The sequence below is a fragment of the Lytechinus variegatus genome, chromosome 1, assembly GCF_018143015.1.
Source record: "Lytechinus variegatus isolate NC3 chromosome 1, Lvar_3.0, whole genome shotgun sequence".
Lineage (NCBI taxonomy): Eukaryota > Metazoa > Echinodermata > Echinoidea > Temnopleuroida > Toxopneustidae > Lytechinus > Lytechinus variegatus.
In genome coordinates, this window is record NC_054740.1 from 93,373,943 (window position 1) to 93,393,949 (window position 20,007).

A 20,007-nucleotide genomic window follows, 5' to 3' on the forward strand; every position below is an offset into this window, starting at 1 on the left:
GCGGCGAAATCAAGAGGTGGGCGGAAAACATGGCAGGATTTTCAGATAAGTGTGTTTTGTGATATTTGCTTCTTGGTTCAGGATCTTTAGAATATTTTTCAAAAAGTGAAAGATAATTTGTTCAAAGATTGAAATTGGCATAGTTTTTATTGTTTCAAAACAAAGTGCGTAGCTTTAGGTCCCCCCATCATACAATAATTATTCTGAGGCTTGGTGCAGGAGCTCAATCAAGGCCTGTTAAATCCTTTAATTCTAAGTGCAATATTTTTGTTTTTCGTGACTGTTCTGCTTTTATCCTGTCCCTTCCTGCTCCATATAATTTTTCTCTTATTTCCTTTTCGCAGCGCCTTCAGCACATAATCATGTTGGTTTGGCGCTTTAGAAATACTCTATTATTATTTTTTGCCCTATTGCAATTTCTGTTTATTTTCCTCTTGCTTAATTTCCACTTTTTATCCATCTTTCTTTTCATCCTACTGCTGATGTAATGCACAAGAATGAACAACTAAAAGTAAATTTTGGAAATCATGGAGACAGCTTGAACAAAAATGATACTCCTTCAACTTGCTTCATTTAGTCTTTTTGTGTTATGTTCATTAAATTTCATGTTTGAACATGGGCATTTACATATCTCTAAAAGACTGAAATATGAGCTATCAATTTAATTTTCATGCAATTTCTTTGAGAGCTCAATGAATCTAAGTCAGTTTGTAGTGTACGGCATACAATTGGCACGTGAGCGTATGATACAGCATACATCGTAGGCTTTGAGAAAATGCGGCCAGTATGGTAAAGTTATTTAATTTTTGGGAGTATTTTATTAGCAAAGGGCACTCTCTGGATTCTGATTGGTTTTCATACACCCGTCCTAGACGGGACGTAGAATGGTATCATGCTCAGTGTCCATCCGTTTGTCTGTCCATTAACTTTTCCTTGTAAACACAAAAGCATCAGTTTGACTGAACCTATGCTCTTATAATTTGGTGTGTATGATACCAGCATGGATCCCAGGAATTCTGTTGATTTTGAGGTCAGAAGGTCAAAGGTGAAGTCGCCACCTTCCACTTTTCTTGCTTGACCAATAACTCCATTTTCCGTGTTACAGGTGGTTGTATGCTTGCCTTAGTGACACTCTTTTATAAATAGATAAACTAATTTTCTAATCTTGCTTTCTGAACAAAAAATAACTATTTTGGCTATTTACTGAGAGCCTTCCTTGGTGACTACATGTAATTGTTGGTGTGGGTTGGCTGGTCACATTCATGGTCAGCGAATTTTGATGATTTTGTGGTATCAATTATTAAAGAGATTTTTCAAGATGAATTTAAAAGCCCATGAAACTTTAATGGTTCATGTAGTAAATAAGTATAAGAAAATGTAATGTCAAGAAATGATGTGAAGGTCAAGGTTTCTTTGGGTTGAGAAATTTGCATGCATGAAACCACTGCAGCCAGCTGTGCGCTAGCAGACTATTCAGACTCAGGGAGCTTCGATACGAAATGTTACTGCTAAAAAATCTTCCCCAGAACTTTGAAAATCTACGTCAAAGTTTCATTTTACACCAATTAAATGCCTTTCTACAGTCCATATTGCTGAAACCTGATTATTTGCAAGAATTAAAAGGAGGAATTATGACATCTCTTTTGACTCAAAAAGACCGATTCCAAATGCATTAATACACATAAAACTAGGAGTGGGCTAAATATGGGTCAAAAATATTTTTTTGTAATTTCAATATGGGAACAGTTTTTTTTATTCCTTGTAATGTATCTCAACATGAAATGACAATATTTTTTTCTCTCGGGTCCGAGAAAAAACCCATAGAAGAGGAATAAAAGCGATATAGCTCTAATGAAGGTGCTTACTATTGTTGACCTCGAACCATCTAAAATCCAAGAACCCCAGGACAATAAAACCTACTTTTTGGCTGAAAAAGGGCTATAAAAATTGGAAAATTTAGGTATAATTACATGTACCTTTTAACTCTACAAATTATGGTTTAAAAGTACTAATTATAGGAAAAACAAATTGCCTACCCCCAAACACATATGAATAGACACCAAAACCAGAGAAAAAGACCACCTTATAAAGAAGTTGTGGCCAAAACTGTGATTTTGGGGGTTTTGGCGGCCATTTTGGATTTTGGCCTGGCACACTTTTTTCTCAGACCAGAGACAAAAAATATTGTCATTTCATGTTGAGATTTAAACGAACACAAAAAAACTATTCCCACGGTAAAACCAAAAATCACCCATTTATAGCCCACTCCTAATAAAACACATACATGTAGATGAGAACATCACAGTTCCACATGTGCATTTGTATATATGTTGATGTTTGGTTTCATTCGAAGCTGTGTCTCTTCTAGCCAATAATAAATAGACAGCTTCTTTCTTTCTTGTTCAATAACTTCTTAAACCACTCTTAAGGAAGTAAATACTTTGAGAAGGCATTTCATTAATATGAAATGTGAATTTTTCCAGCATTTTGTCAAATATAGGGAAGGAATTTTCTCACTGTTTTTTCCAGATAACTTTTGCCGTTTTCTAATTTTTTTTTCATTTTTTTCACAGTGATTAAACCATTTATACCCCTTCCCATTGAATATTCCTGATTAAAGAATATGTTTCTACTGAATAATAATAATAATTTTTCCCATTTTTTAAAAATAATTTTGTCTTATTAATTTTTTTTACATTTTCTTTTGTTTTTTTCTCAATTTTTTTTCCTGTTCTTTGTTTTTTCTTTTTTCATTTCTCTTTTGTTTTATTTCACTTATTCATTTTACAATTTTTGTTTTCTTTTTTCAAATACTATTCTAAAAATTATTTTTGTTTATTTCCCCCTTTATAAAATGTTCTAATTCTGCAGCATATTTTTCTGTGATTTTCTCCTGCTATAATATGCTTGAAAAGAGAAAATAATCTGGATTTGGGGCCTGCATAATCTAGGTTTTACGATCAAAAAAAGGAAGAAAGGAAAAAAATCATTGTTTTGTAAATCTATCTGAATTTGCTATATTCACTATTATTTACTTTACCATTATGAGTGTGTGTCTATATGGAGATTAAAAGTCCACACAACCTGGGAACAATACAATTCTTTTATTCTCTTTCACTCATTTCATATTTACAATGATAGAACAATTTATATATTACCACAAAATAAGCAAAGTAAAGTAACAGCAAGCACGATTTACATACCGTACAAGATATACAAAGAATAGTGGTAGTGACTGCAGAATATTTCAGAAGTTTGTTTTATTCATTTTAATTAATGTTTTTCTTTATATTTTTCGGGCCACCGAACTTTACTGCTGGGCCCCCCAAAAAAATATTATTTGAAGGTTTTGGTGGCCCGAATGGGCCACCACCAAAAAAAGTTAATGTGGAGCCTTGCGATATTAAACAACATCAACAGTAAATCATAGCGATACAAGTGAATAGCAAAGAACAAAAGTGAATAATTACAGAATAGTATACATAATACATGCACTACTCTTTGTGGAACATAAGTAACACCCTTTGACAGGATGGAAATGAAAAGTGGTGACCTACTACGAAGCTTGTGGGCCAGAGGCCACCATACATAATATATCATAATGTTTGGTCACTAGATCAAATCCAGATGTTATTCAGAATTTCAGATCAATTTACTGCTGTTCCTCGTACACACTGGTACAAGTTCAAAATGATACTGTAATTTTCAAATTCATGAATTAATCTTGAAGTCCTAAACTGATTCTGATTTCCTAATATAACAGGAGAGAGTGGAGGCGAGGAAGAGACTCGTTACATGTATGGATCCAGAGATTCTTTCTGTATTGCGTTCTACTTCCTCATCAGTATTGTTCTTCATGCTGTAGTACAAGAATACATCCTTGATGTAAGTTGGCTAAACAAAAATAGTATGCTTATTGTACATTACAATGCTTGTGGGCTGATAGTGCGATAAACTTGTTCTGATTTTACATTTCCATCACCAGCTTTTTTCAGAACTTACCAACATCAGGTAGTCAAGCGGTTGGTTCAGATATGAGCTTTGCTACACTGCACTAAAATTCATATCTAGCCGTTTCGCACTTCACAAAAAGGTTATTTATTCCGGTACTGCCTTTAACAAAGAATGCAAAAAAATGTCAAAGTCATAATTTAGTTGTTTTGGAGCTTTATTTCAACATTAATACCTGATTTCTGTTATTAAACAGTGTACGTTTATCACTTTTTTTATGAAAAATAAATGTAAACAATTTTTTTGTCTCACCTGCGAAGCAAAGTGAGACTATAGGCGCCGCTTTTCCGACGGCGGCGGCGGCGTCAACATCAAATCTTAACCTGAGGTTAAGTTTTTGAAATGACGTTATAACTTAGGAAGTATATGGACCTAGTTAATAAAACTTGGCCATAAGGTTAATCAAGTATTACTGAACATCCTATTAGAGTTTCATGTCACATGACCAAGGTCAAAGGCCATTTAGGGTCAATGAACTTAGACCATGTTGGAGGAATCAACATCGAAATCTTAACCTGAGGTTAAGTTTTTGAAATGTCATCATAACTTAGAAAATATATGGACCTAGTTCATGAAACTTGGACATAAGGTTAATCAAGTATCACTGAACATCCTGCATGAGTTTCATGTCACATGACCAAGGTCAAAGGTCATTTAGGGTCAATGAACTTTGACCGAATTGGGGATATCTGTTGAATTCCCATCATAACTTTGAAAGTTTATGGATCTGATTCATGAAACTTGGACATAATAGTAATCAAGCATCACTGAAAATTTTGTGCAAGTTTCAGGTCTCATGATTAAGGTCAAAGGTCATTTAGGGTCAATGAACTTTGGCCGAATCGGGGGTATCTGTTGAATTACCATCATAACTTTGAAAGTTTATTGGTCTAGTTCATTAAACTTGGACATTAGAGTAATCAAGTATCACTGAACATCCTGTGCGCGTTTCAGGTCACATGACCAAGGTCAAAGGTCAATGAACTTTGGCCGAATTGGGTGTATCTGTTGAATTACCATCATAACTTTGAAAGTTCATGGATCTGATTCCTGAAACTTGTACATAAGAGTAATCAAGTATCACTGAATATCCTGTTCGAGTTTCAGGTCACATGATCAAGGTCAAAGGTCATGTAAGGTCAATGAACTGTGGCCATGTTGGGGTTTTTTGTTGAATAACCATCATATCTCTGTAAGTTTATTGGTCTAGTTCATAAAAAGTGGACATAAGAGTAACCATGTGTCACTGAACATCTTGTGCGAGTTAGAGTAGAATTCAAAGTCAACACTGCTGCTATATTGAACCGCGTGATGCAGGTGAGACGGCCAGAGGCATTCCACTTGTTTTTAATAGTTAACTGTTCCATTTTAGAGTTTACGTCCTTAGTGACGTGCATACTAATATCCGTCGGGAATTATTATGGTTAAATTGAATTAAGATTATTATTGTAATTGAGATTTTATCATGTTTATGTGCAATTTATATGTTTTTATTGTAAATTCAATGTCAATTCAGCCTTCGTAGCTGCTAAATTGAATAAAACATATCTTGAATCTTGAATGCATGATCAATGGTAGAGATCTAAAAGAGGAACCAAATATATTCCTGTGATGATCAGAGACTAAATTGTAATATGGGCGTGAAATATAACTTATTTTCATCAAATCGTTTTGCTATCATTAATATGAACCAAGGTACTAGGTATTTTTACAATTATTTTTGTGAGACAAATTAAGCATTTGTTTGTGCCTTATTATGATGAGTGCATGTGTATCCATTACTTTTATCCTGTTCATTTTTATTTTACATCTGTAAATAGAATTGCTATTACCAAACAGGTTCTTTAATCTTGGTAACTGTAGTTTACCATAAAAGATAAACAATTATATATATCTCAATTTAGGAATTCTCATATCTTCATTTTCTCTTTCCCAATTTTATACATTGCAGAAAAACCCCTCAAATGATGATGTTTTGCCTGGATTCACATGTTCACACATTTCATGTTAATTTGCAGATCTTAAATTTGGTTTATCACAACTTTCATTCTTGTATCCTTTTTCCCCTTGCAGAAATTGAACCGAAAGTTGCACCTGTCTAAAGTTAAACATTCAAAGTTCAACGAGTCAGGTCAACTAGTGACCTTTTACCTCTTCTCAATTTTTTGGGGTATTGATATCATGATGAAGGTGAGATACTTCATGCAAATAGTGACCAATTGTGTTAAACTATTAATTATGTCAATGATTGAGTAGAAAGTGGTCAAGCACTTTTAACATGTAGGCTATTAAAGGCTGACATATTTATACTTCAATATTCAACCTGTTAGAGACTGAACATGTGTGACCAGATTTCCCCACTTGTAGACTGAACACACATACAGTGTACATGTTTACTTTTTGTCTCGCCCACCAGAGGTGAAGGCGAGACTTAGGAACCAAATGTCGTCACATACCTAATGATACATAACTCCACAACCGTAAGTCGCTTTTCAACCAAACTTGGATGGTAGATGGACTTAGGGAGCTGCATGTTATGCTGCAGTAGGAGGTCACATGGTAATTTCAAAGGTCATTTTCATGTCAACGTCAAAGTTTACATGCAAGACTCTCTTATGACATGTAACTCTGCAACCGTAAGTCACTTTTCAACCAAACTTAGATGGTAGATGTACAATGGGGTCCTGCACGTTATGCTGCAGTCGGAGGTCACATGGAAAGGTCGAAGGTCATTATCAGTTCAACTCTGCAACCGTAAGTCACTTTGCCAGGGATGCCACTTTTCCGTATTTATACGGAATTCCGTCTTTTTCCATGTTGTCCGTCTTATTTCCGTATTTCCGACTTTTCCTGTTTTCTGTGTACTAAAAAAAAAGTCGGAAAGTCCTCCTTTTTTTCCCCCTACAACTCTCCCAATTGCGATGCATGTCGATCGACTGAGTGAAAGAAATTTCCCAGAGATATTTGTTTTATACATTACATAATTTATAAACGCGCGCACTGCCCTTTTACGTTCATTGAGTTATGCTTTTATCAAGGCTTTTCGATTGGAATCCTCAATATCCTGGCCAATCATTGCGAGCGACAAGTTCCGAACGCACGCACATAGACAAGCGCAAAACAGCGGCACAAATCGCGATATAATAGCGACTGGTAAATACGTCTGTAAAGATGATGACTTCATCCAAGATGGCAACTTACAATGACCAACGTAAGGATCGAGGATGACTAAGTTTTGATCAGAATTTGAAAGGAATTAGCGGTAACTGCTGTATAAGGTACGATGTTTCTGAATTTTATATATTTTTTCGTGAATTTGGATGTGATTGTTTTTTCATAATGTAACATTTATGTACCAAAAACGATCCAAAAATCGGTCTGCCTAATGTTGGATCTAAAGTTACAGCTGCATACTGATACGGTACGTATCCCAGGGAGCACCGGCCCGCTTCGCTGGCTGGTGCTTCCTGGTACTGGGTTAGCTGATTGTCTTTATGTACAGGCCAACAACTCTTCAGTCTATGTATTGAACGTGGTTCAGCGGAGGAACCAAAATACAGAGACTGAAGCTTTTACTAGTCTAGCGTTCTATTACTTTAGAAACACAAAACTAACTACCGTCAGTTTTTTCAAACCTTGGCTTCAATGTCATCGATCACAACAAGGTTTTTTTTGTGTGCTTGCTGGCTTGTCCAATTTTTTGTACCTGTGTCCGTCCCAAAATTCAATGTTGACCCCCCTAAATTTTTTGGCTTCCGCCGCCAATGCCCCAATTCACTGATCCTGGACACTGTCCCTGCCCGCGATAAGTTTCAGTATTTTTGGAGGACACCTAGTGGCATCCCTGCTTTGCAATGAAACTTGGATGGAAGATGTGCTTTGGGGACCTGCATGTTATGCTGCAGTCGGAGGTCACATGATAAGGTCAAAGGTCATTTTTAGGTTAACATTAAGGTTTACATGCAAGACTCTCTTATGACACTTAACTCTGCATCTGTAAGTCAATTTCAAATCAAACTTGTTGTAGCTGTACTTCCATGTAGGAGACCTGCATTGTGTTTGGGGGTCACATTGTAAGGTCAAAGGTCATTTTAAGGTCAACATTACAGTTCACATGCAAGACTCTCATGACAAAATCCATCCCAGTTATTTCACAATGAACTTATCATACAATTCTGTTACATACCCTTGCAAGTTGCGATATTTCTGGTCATTATCACAAGATGGCGAGATATAAAATCGCTTATGCCTTGTTTTAAATAGATAATAGTGTTATTGATTAAACAATTAAATTCTTTAATCAAAATGGGTCACACCATGCAAATCTGATATTAATCATTGTTCATCTTTATTCTTTACAGGAAGGCTTCACTCAGAACTTGGCTCACTTATGGGAAGGTTATCCTCATATCTTACTCTCATTTAGATCAAAATTTTACTTCATTATCCAGGTTTGTGACTCATAATTGTATGATTTCCGATCCAGTGTGTTGGGATTTGGGGAAAAGGACTACCATGTAGCGCCCCATTTTTGTCAATGGAATATCAGTAGAGAAGTCTTATGGGATTTTCGCTATTGTAAATGCGTAATTTCTCTCACCTCTATACAAATCATTCAGCATGAGGTTCCAATAGGGTTAGGGGTAAAGGTTCCAACAGCTGATTTCCAAATGATGGAGTCCACACATTAAGAGTAATTTGTGTTCAATCTTTTATAATACAGGCTATTGGTTTGATTAATGCTTGTGTAAAGTAGTATTGATTGGATAACAACATGCATGTACATGTATAGTATATTAATACTGGTTGATGTTTGAGCAAAGCGGTATGCCATTGGAGAAATTTAAAAATTATGATTTTTATTGTCTTAATTGACAATGTGGTAACTTTACAATACACGAGGTGTTAAGGTTTTTATATTTCAAATGGATATTATAAAGCTAAAAAATAAACATGGCAGCATAAGATCTTTGTATTTTGATTGAAATACTGGCCATTTGGAATTGAAATGACTAACACTATATTTTTTTTCTTTACAGATTGCCTACTGGATCCATGCTTTTCCTGAATTGTATTTCCAGAAAGTTAAAAAGGTGAGATTTGTTAATTACCGGTAGGCTTTATGTAAAAAAGTTACATACATTTTTTTCCCCCATCATCCATCTATCACAATGTGACAGACCGTAAGTTACTTCTCAAACAAACTTGGATTGTAGATACACTTAGGGGACCTGTATGTTATTGTGCAGTAGGAGGTCATTGGTAATTTCAGGGAAAACGTTTAAGTTTACGTGCTACAGTAGATTCTCTTACGGCACATAATGCTGTAAACGCAAACTTGAATTGTAGATGCACTCTGGGAGACCTGCATGTTATGGTGTAGATGTAGATCACGAGGTAAGTTCAAAGGTCATCTCATGTCAAACAGTAAAGTTTATGTGCAACTCTTTTTACACATATTTTGCAAGCAACCATATCTCAATGTTTAACCAAACTTGGGTTGTAGATGCACTTAGGGGACCTGCATGTCATTGTGCAGTTTTAGGTCATGTATGGGTCAAAGGTCACTTCAGGTCGAACATTACACTCTATATGCAATACTCTTACGACACAACTCTGCAATTATGTCTCAATTTAACCAAACCTCAAAAACTCTGTTCTTTCTTTCTCTAAATAATAAGCTTGTTATGGCACTACATCATCTGGAGCCCTAAAGTATAATGCACCCACACACACATTTACTTTTACACAGGGGCAGTTACCGGGCACAATTTTAAACACCTTTCATTTTGTGTATCTCTAAAACAACAAATGATGTGAGTTTGCTTTTTATATAGTTAATAAATTTAACCAAGCTGTATACTCTGATGATTTTTTTTTCCAATTTAACCACATTTGTTATGCATCAGCACGGAAAAATGTGTCGGTAACTGACATTACGCAAAAAGGACATGCAATTTTATGGTGTTCAGTTAAATTGAAATATCTCATGTCCCTGAGTAGATAGAGTGATAATTTGAATATGTAATTTGTTACTAGGTTAAGATGTGTCAAAATATTAAACAATTTGTTACTCTCTTTTGTGGGCAATGATAATTTTTCCACGACCATGCTGGTAACTGACGCTACACTTAATTTGCCATAGATATAAAGCCCCCATCTCACTAGGATGGCGATCATGGCAACCACGGCAATCTTTCTAAATCCTGCAAGGCATAGCAGAATCATCCTCAAATTCTATTTTTAGCCTGCGAGGCGATTGTACTGCAACTTCACTGCGACGGACCTGTGCTGAAGGCGATGGTAATACGCTGATAGTACGACGCTGCCACTCTCTTGCCACAATTTGAGGCAGATGTGATGCGCTGCTTCTGCGATCAAAGCGACCGTACAACGAGACTCATACGCTAATAAGGACCTTGGTACGGTGGTGCTATGAATGGAGCGATTGTGTTACGTTCATGATGGGCTCTTGAAACGATTTCAAGCAATCAGCATATTAATCGTGGCACATGAGACATTGTTCAGTTGATTGCCAACCTCCGACCAAGATGGATGTCCAGAATTTGGTTGGACTTATACATGTACATCTTAGCATTATACAACAACATCAGTTACAAGTTGAATACGAGGACCTGATACGAGGACAGGAGAAGGAGGAGGCCAAAAAGATACTGGGTCCGATCCTGGCTGTCACTTAAGTCATAATATACAATATCTATTAAAATTTAATTCAAAAGATGTCGATGAGCCTAATAGTTGATATGAGGGATGCATCCAGAATTTCATAAAAGAGCATAAAAATCTTTGATATTCTGTTGATTTTTTTCCACAAGAGTTTGTCACTCAAAATTGTTAGGTAAATTCCTTTCAAATTTGCTTACAAGAAGTAGTCTACTGATGTGAGAACACTCATAAGGGGGGGGGGGGGCACAATGCCAGAATCCCCATAAAGTGTGCTTTCCCAATCAATACATCAGTGATCGAATCATTAACAAAATTATAATATTGTCTACTGTCACTGCAGTTAGAATTCATTCTGTTTTTAAAACATAGTCAATTTATATATTTTTGCAGAGTTAACCCATTTTGTCATCAAGACATGTGAGCGTCTTTTTATCTCTCTTTCAAGCTGGCTCAGCAGTTAGATTTTCATCCTCCTGTACCCCCTCCTCCTCTTCCTCCTCCTCTACCACCACCATAACCTCTTGTTCCTCTTGGACCGCCAGCATAACAGCTTGGGCAGCTTTGGTCCTTTTTCTGGGAGGTATATTTGAAAACGTCGCGGTGTCGCCTCGTAATCTGTTGAAAATGTGATAATCCCCCACCATTGGGACTGCGTTTTATAGCAGCGCGGACGGTCGCTGCTCAATCGCTGCCCAGTCATCAGCGGCGCAGCAAAAGCTCAACGCGAATGCCTGCAGCGGGCTGAGAACGTGTGCCATGCCACCCAAAGGGAAAGCGTCGCGGAGGAAACGGTGTGAAGCGTGTCGAGCGCAAGGCAGTCGTCCTGTAAACAGAAGCAGCGTAGCAGAATTGTCTCAGGAACGGGCCTGAAAACACGGGTGATCGGTGCCGCTTTTAATGCGCTTCTACTACGCTTTATGCGTTGGAGCTCCGTTACAGCTATGAATATGTCGTTTGTAATACGCTCTTGACTCGATTATGATGCGCTTTAGCACCTCCGCGATCTCGCTACGTAAGATTTGAACATGTTCAAAATTTTGTGGCGATCAGGAAGATGGTGGCAATCCTTGCCGCTTCAGAAAAGATCAAGGTATGACGGAGAAGATAGAAGAGATCAAGCCACGTTCAAGCTACGATATACCACGCTTTGTCAATTTTTGACGATCGCAGCGGAATCGCCATCTAGTGAGGTGGGAACACATGGAAATCAAATGTGTGGAATAATTGCATTGTATCTTCTGTGCAGGGCTTCACATGAAAGGGAGCTCGGTGTGGCAGTATACCTTAGTTTCTAGGAACAATTCAATGAAGAAACATATCTTTTTCTTAATTCCTTTTCTTTGATTTGAACATTTTATTATTACTTGTCGGTAACTGACATTACACATTAACATTTACCAGTGCTATATGATTTTCAAAGGCATAATTTCTTGATACTTTTATGTAAGGCTTTTTAAATCATAAAAGTTTCATTTACTTTACATTTTAAATTATCGAAAGATAAGAAATGTATGTTTTGCTTACTCGGGGGGGGGGGGGGGGGGTCTTAGCAGCTACATGTACATGTATTCCTTTAGTACTTTATTATTACATTGACTGTGCACATGGATTGTTCTGACTATAAACCCATTGACATATATTCATCAGTTGTATATTGACTTTTTAAACCTCGTCTCCAACCTCCCCTGAAAAAAGGCAAAATGAATAAGGGTCTCCTCCCCTCCCCCGAATCTCATGCAGCCATGCAGTTTTATTGATTTCTGTTCTGGTCAGTGCAAGCAATGCTTGTTCATATCTGTGGGATTTTGATTTTCTTCATTATTTGTTTAATCATTCTCTTTGCTAATTGATTTTGTAGGCTGTCAACAAAAAATAAACTCCAGCTTCTAAACTGAAACTGAATTATTTGTTAATTAGAAAAAAGACAGTTTTAGTAGATCTATGCAACATTGATCAGAACTGTCAAATTTCAGTTATCATCTATACTTGTAAACCAAAAACAAAAATTGTACCACACATCTACACTACTAACAAAAACCAGGAATTTACTTTTAACCCTATCTAGGCCGGGGGGGGGCCTCGGAGGCCCCCCCCTCAACGAATCGCGCGATATTTTCGCCGCGCAAAATTTTTTGACCGCGCGGCTCGCTGACTTTTTACTTTCAAGTCTTGCGCAACTTTTGAGACCAATTTTGCGTCACCCGGGTACGTGGTTCCGAAATTATGCAACATTATGTAAGTGCGTGTCAGACCAAAAATTGCTCAAAAACGTGATTTCGTGTACAAAGTCAATGCAAATTGTGTTTTCAACCAAAATTCATAAATGCATGATTATTTTTAGTTTTGCTGGTCTAAATGTATTTATTTTATGCTTTTTATGATCACAGAAGAGTCCCCAACAAATTTCATTGAAAAAACAATGAAAAACAAAAGGTCAAAAAACAAAGAAATACATAAGAAATTGCAAAAAACAATATAATACATAAGAAAATGATTTGATATCGCAATTTTTTTATAGACACTTGCTAAGAACACCACAAAGAGTTTCTATACCAAAAAATAATACATTTGGAGCTTTATTTAGGGAGTTAGAGGAAAAAGAATGATTTTGCATACTAATTACGCATAAATTAGCATAATCACTTAATAGCAATTCGCATGAAAAAAATTACTATACAATCTTGTAGATTATGTCCCAGGCAACCCGCGTGCCAATTTTCAGCGCGATCGCACGGTCGACGGCCGAGATCTTAAGGGGGGGCCTGGGAGGCCCCCCCCCGGCCATATGAACTCCCAAAATACCCCGGCCTAGATAGGGTTAACCCGGCAATGCTCAAAAGAATCCTAAAAACTAAAAAAAGGGGCCCTGGAAACCACAATTCATCGCAATCAAATGTTGCAGATTAAGGCAATAGGTTGGGAAAAGTAACTATATGCAAAACAATTTCAAGTAATTTTTTTGCACGATGGGAATGCAGCTTCCTTCATAATCTTTAGTATTCCTTGTGAACTATACCTTTTAAATGTCAATAGCATGCTCCATCTGGTGTTATTTAAAGAAGTGAAAGACTTAATAACATTGTATACAATATTTAATCGCTAGAGGGTATTCATTTGTCTCGCAATCTACTATGGTAGATTGACCAATGATTACCCCCTAGCGATTATTTCAGTCCACAATAATGAACCTATTTAGTATTATACAATATTTCTTCACCATAAAATTGACCACATTTGCATTTAACTATTGGTAATCAACGTTTTGTCATGGTAACTGACATTGCATCTCAGTAACTAACATTACATACTGACGTTACACATTAATGGTACCTTATGGCTTGATTGTGAATTGATTATCTTTAGTTTTGGTGTAGAAGGGAGGGGTGTTACCTAAGGAGGAAATCTACCAAGTTTTATATAATACATCGTCTTCTGGGAAAGGAGAAACGTTACATACCATATCACATACTTCATTAATATTTCTTTATCAGATAAATTAATCACTGGTGTTTCTTTCTATGGGATTTTATAAAGTGTTATAATAGCCAGCTAAATCACAGGGGAAAACATGATCAAACCTGTTCTTTAAAAATCTGTGAAAACAAAATATGTATCAATATAGAATTTTCAACACTAATTTGTATCCATACTTTGGCGACCATTTTGAATTTAAAAGTGGCTACCAGAGTAAACAAAAAAATTGTCCCAGAAACTTCAGGTCTTGTATTATTAAAAAACAGAGCATTTTACTTGAATATCAATTTGATTTGTTGGCCTCTGTGCCCAGGGGCCGTATTCTGAAAATTGTCTTAAGAGAAATATTTTTGTATCTTTAGAGTTACAATAAAATCCGTATTCTGAAAACTTTTGTATCTATTCTTGTTGATTTTCTTGTAACTTTCACTAAGCGCTTATGATGTCAGAGTTACAATGATGCGTAAAGTTAAAAACGGAGCATATATCTCTGTGCACAAAATAACTTATTGAGATAAAGGGTATTCTGAAAGTTCTCTTATCTTTGCATTCTCTTAACTTCCTTGCAAAATACAAGAAAATTTACAAGAAGTAGGGGGCTATTGTAACTTAATGTTGAATGCGATATTTCTTGGTCAACAATACTAATTTGTTGCTGCATCCCGCATAATCAACATATTTTGCAAAAGGAGACATTCCAAAGACGTTACAATGACGGATTGGTAGACTTTTCAGTACTTGAAAATTAGCATCGAGATGATTAATCTCTTCAGAGAAAATATTACTGTGAGAAAAGCCACGTGTACATGTATTCTAGCACAGTAGAATACAAGGATAAGCGTTGGTGGCGCAAAGGATATTATGACGCATGTCAACAATGAACAATGCGCTTAATTATTTTTTTAGAAGGGACGCTTCTATTGGTTGACCGAAACATATAAACAGTTTAATGATTGGTTGATCATAAAATATTAGGTGTGTCAGAGATAAAAAAATTTCAGAATACCGATTTAAGAGAATTTTAGCGAGCTATTATCTTACTGCGTTAAAAGAAAATTTAAGACAATTTTCAGAATACCACCCTAGGGGTGGTACAGGGAGAGGTGAAAGGGAGTAGCATTTAATGAAATAGCCCTTCTTAAAGTTGATTTCTTAACTACATTCTATACCACTTATTTTCCCAAGTGGGTGAGACACAATATTGCTCATGTCTTGTTTGAGTACATATCCTCAGTTTTCATTAATGTGACCCATTTTTTTATTTTTTTATATTTGTAATTGTAGGAAGAAATTGGACCCAGGATTCAATACTCTGCCTTCTATCTATTTTTTGTTGTTTCTGCTTATCTTTTAAAGTAAGTATCAATGTTTTTAACTTTTTAACGGAAAAGTTCACCCCAACAAAAACTTGATTTTAATAAAAAGAGAAATATTCAACAAGCATTAGACTGAAAATTTCATCAAAATGGGATGTAAAATAAGAAAGTTATGGCATTTTAAAGTTTCGCTTCATTTTACAAAACAGTTATATGCACATCTTGGTCGGCATGCAAATAAGGAACTGATTACATCACTCACTATTTCTTTTGTATTTTATTATATGAAATATTTTTATTTTCTCGTCATTGTCATGTGAATAGAAGTTTCATTCCTACCTGAACATGTGGAATTCCATTATTTTAACATTTTGTGCTTCAGGCAAGGAGGTCCTAATTGTCAAATCCGTAAAAATTGAAATATTGTAAAATTTAAACAATAAAAAAAAAAGAAATAGTGAGTGAGTGACATCGACTCGCTCATTTGGATGTAACTGGCTTGTTCATATAACTATTTTGTTAAAAAATAAGCAAAACTTTGAAATGTCATAACTTTCTTATTTTACATCAGATTTTGATGAAATTTTCAGCATTGTGCTTGTCTGATTTTTCTCTATTGATTCAAAGCAACATTTTTCTGAGGTGGACTTGACCTTTAAGTATTCAAGGAAAAAAAAGATTTTAATTCGTCATGCGGACGAATTAGGTGGTTCTCGCCATCATGATCATTATCACCATGTTCATGCAGATCAATATGATCTTCATGATGACAATGGAATGTTCATTATGGATGGAATACTTGTGAAAGACGGGAGATGATAAAGCACTGTGAAAAAGATCGCTTTAACCATAAAAAGACTGGGGGGCTGATTCAGCCCCCCTCAACATTTTTCGCGATAAATCCGCCGTGAAAATTTTTTTGACCGCGTCGCTCGCTGACTTTTTATTTTCAAGTCTCGCGCAACTTTTGAGACCAAAATTGTGACCCCCGGGTGCGCGGTTCCAAAATTACGCAACATTTCGTAAGTTGCATGCAGACCCAAAATTACTCAAAAACGTGAATTTGTGTACAAAGCCAATGCAAATAGTGTTTTTGGCCAAAATTCATAAATGTATCATTATTTTTCCTTTTACTGCTTAAAATCAATTAATTTTATCTTTTTTATGGTCAAAATAAAGTCCCCGACAATTTCCATTGAAAAAACAATAAAAAACAAAAAGTCGAAAAACAAAGAAATACATAAGAAATTTATAAAACAATAAGAATACATAAGAAAATAAATGTGATGTTGAAATTCTTTTAAAATAAATTTGATCAGATGCCTATCTAGAGTATGTGAAACAAAAATTAGCATGTCAGGGGCATTATTTTAATAGTTAGAGCAAACTTATGATTTTACGCATAATTAGCATAATTAATGAGACGTGAGTTTTTTTGCAGAATTTGATGTTATAGTTTTGTAGATAATGCCATGGGTAACGCGTGTGCCAATTTTCATTGTGATCGTGCGATCGACGGCCGAGATCATAAGAGGGGGCTGAATCAGCCCCACCCAGTCTTCTTAGGCGTCGATATAGCCCAGTCAATTTAGGGTTAATATATGGCAGTACATTTGATATGAAAAAAAGTAATTAAAATCAGTTTTATCTTGCTAAATTTTAACTTTTATACCTTTTAATTGTCATGAAGGATCATGAACGAGGTGGTAGAAAGAAAATAAAATCATCTTGTTTACCCCAGGACTCAAACCTGCGCCCCCGAGAACGCAAGTCAAGTGTGTTATCCATTCAGCCATGATATTTCCCATAGGGATTGTATGTTCCCATAGAGATTACACGTAAGCAAGTTTGAAAATTTGAGAATCCAGTTTTGCAAGCAAAAAACGGGCATGATCCCGGCATCTGATAAAAAAATAAAGGCAACATTTCCGAAAGCTAAGAATGTCAGCTACAACATACTAAAAGCTCAGGGATAACTAACAAGAAAAAATGGAGGTATAGCTCACAAAATAGAGGAATGTAGAATTTAGTTTTGAGAAAAAGTCATGCAAACTTCAACGGGTGTTAATTTCGTTATTAATGGTCGTTGAAGGTTGATCAAGGTATCAAATTGCTCAGAATTATATTATCAATGCAATGATCTAAAAAAACTGTGTTTCTGCTTTGCGTTAAGGCGTTACGTGCGGAAACGCGCACGCCAATTTTTGAAACGCTTAAAATGACCTGAAATGTACCCAAAAAATTTTTATAGGCCATTTTGAGGATTTTTTTAGTTTTGATGTGTGCGTCATGACTTTAACATGATCTTTGATGACAGTGACAGACGACCTTTGACCTAAAGTTTATTTGACAAAATATGGTTGATCATTGATGATCCATTATGTTGATATGATGAAATTAAGAATTTTACAAAATGGCGTGTACATGACGTCATCATGACCAGATGACCTTGAAAAGCTTAGTACATGTATGCCGTCTCTATGATACATGTAGACTCTATAAACGATGGGGAAAAAAAGTTGGTGACAAACATAGGTGCGAAAAATAAATGAATAAAGAAATAAATAATAGGGAAAATTCTGATGAAATAAAGAGGTGATCTGTCGTAGACAGACCACCTAAAGATGGGTCTGTAGGTAGATGACACCAAAATACAGACTAAGTTTGAATTTGAAGTCTGCGGGTCAAAGGTACCAGCATACCAGTACATCAAGAAGTTAACCTTCAGTTACCTTTTTGATGTTGATTCTCCCCAGCTTTCACAAAATCTTAACTTTTAAAATATCATAACTTAGAAAGTAGATGGACCTAGTTCATGAAACTTTGACATTAAGGTAATGGTATATCACTTTACATGCTGCCCGTGTTTCAAGTCACATGAGAAAGGTCAAAGATCAATTTGGGTTAACAAACAAACTTATATCCATGTTAGGATATTTGTTTAGGTGGTTTGGAAGCGGTAATAGTTAAAGTCCTATTTCCAGTCTGTTTCTGTGTTGTCATGTAAAATGGTAATTCAGGGTTAATGAACTTTGACCATGTTGGGGTTAAATCTTAACCAAGGTTAAATTTTTGAAAGGTCTTTGTTACATTGTAAGTATAAGGGCCTACATCATGAAACTTAGACATAAGATCTATAAAGTATCTGAATATCACTGACCGTCTGGTGTGAGATGCAGGTCACAGCATGTTTAATGTCAAGGATCATTTTGACCATTAAAGCTTAACCAAGGTTTGACTTTTCTAGATGATTTTGTGTATGATTCAATTAATTGTTTAGTATTTATTTCCAATTAAAAAAAATTAGGCTCTTTGGATAATGGTTAATGGACAAATAAAAAGTTAAGTTTCTAGGCAAAGTTCTATGTCATTTGAGGTCTATGAACTTAAGATTTGAATATCAACTGAATGTCCCCCCCCCCTTATTAAAAAAATTCCATTGTACATTTCAAAGTCAACACTGTTGCTACATTGAATTGAGTGATGCAAGCAAGGCCGTTCCACTTGCTCAATTGGTGCCATTTCTTATGATTAATTAATTAAACATTAAAACTTATTCAATACCATAATATGCATAAAGCCTGGCTTCCCATGATTTCTTTCCAAAACTTCATCTATGTTCTGTTATTTGTTTGAAATAAATGTTCTTGCATGAATTTGTTATGTTCACACAGAATGTTTTCCTGTATCATGTTAGCTTTAAGAAATGATATCATGGGTTTATGTTAAGTACCTTTGTTTATTAATAATTGATAAAGAGGTGATTTTTATTTTGAATAAGCTTATCTTTTATGTTCTCTGTTTTATTTTGTTTTAACAGTCTGACAAGGCTTGGGATGATTTGTATTGTCATACATTACATAGCAGAGCTGACCTTTCATGTTGCCAGACTTTTGTACTTCAGTGAAAAAACAGATCTATCAGCACCTTGGTGAGTAATAATCAATCTCATCAATTCTTCCGCATCAAATTTCATCTACATATTTGATAACTCTTTTTTAATTCAGTAAATTCAGCATATGCACATTGGTTTTTGTCTTGCCTGCATAGCACAGCGAAATTTTAGGCACAGCTTTCCAAGGATGGCAGCATTGTCAACATGAAATCTTTACCAAGGTTTTTGAAATGTCATCATTAATTAGAAAATATATGGACCTATGAAAATTGGACATTAGGTAATCAAGTATTACTGAACTTCTTGCCTGAGTTTCAAGTTACATGATCAAGGTCAAGGTCATTTAGGGTCAATGGACTTAGAACATGTTAGGGGAATTGACATTGAAATCTTTAAAAAAAAGTTCAATTTTGTCATAAATTTTGAAAGTTTAGGGATTTCAATGTAAACGATGTGGGATTGTGTTCACAATGTACAGCATACAGCCTATTGTTTTTAATATTTTAATGTTTTAATCCCTCAGTTGTTGAGATTAATTGACAGTATAGTTTTGACAGAAAGTCTCATCCCTTTCAAACTGAGAACACCAAGTACTAAAAAGACACAAAAGTGTAATGCGACTGA

The 20,007-nt window shown here is 35.6% G+C and overlaps 1 protein-coding gene across 1 annotated transcript in view; it reads left to right on the forward strand.

Moving 5' to 3' along the window:
- The window catches only part of LOC121428832 (translocating chain-associated membrane protein 1-like), a 49,131-nt gene that overhangs the window by 20,880 nt on the left and 8,244 nt on the right, over positions 1-20,007 (forward strand). The window contains exons 3-8 of the mRNA XM_041625701.1: positions 3,764-3,885; positions 6,085-6,201; positions 8,373-8,462; positions 9,051-9,104; positions 15,457-15,527; positions 19,309-19,419. Of these exons, the coding sequence (XP_041481635.1) occupies positions 3,764-3,885; positions 6,085-6,201; positions 8,373-8,462; positions 9,051-9,104; positions 15,457-15,527; positions 19,309-19,419 (565 nt within the window). The remainder of the gene's footprint in view (positions 1-3,763; positions 3,886-6,084; positions 6,202-8,372; positions 8,463-9,050; positions 9,105-15,456; positions 15,528-19,308; positions 19,420-20,007) is intronic.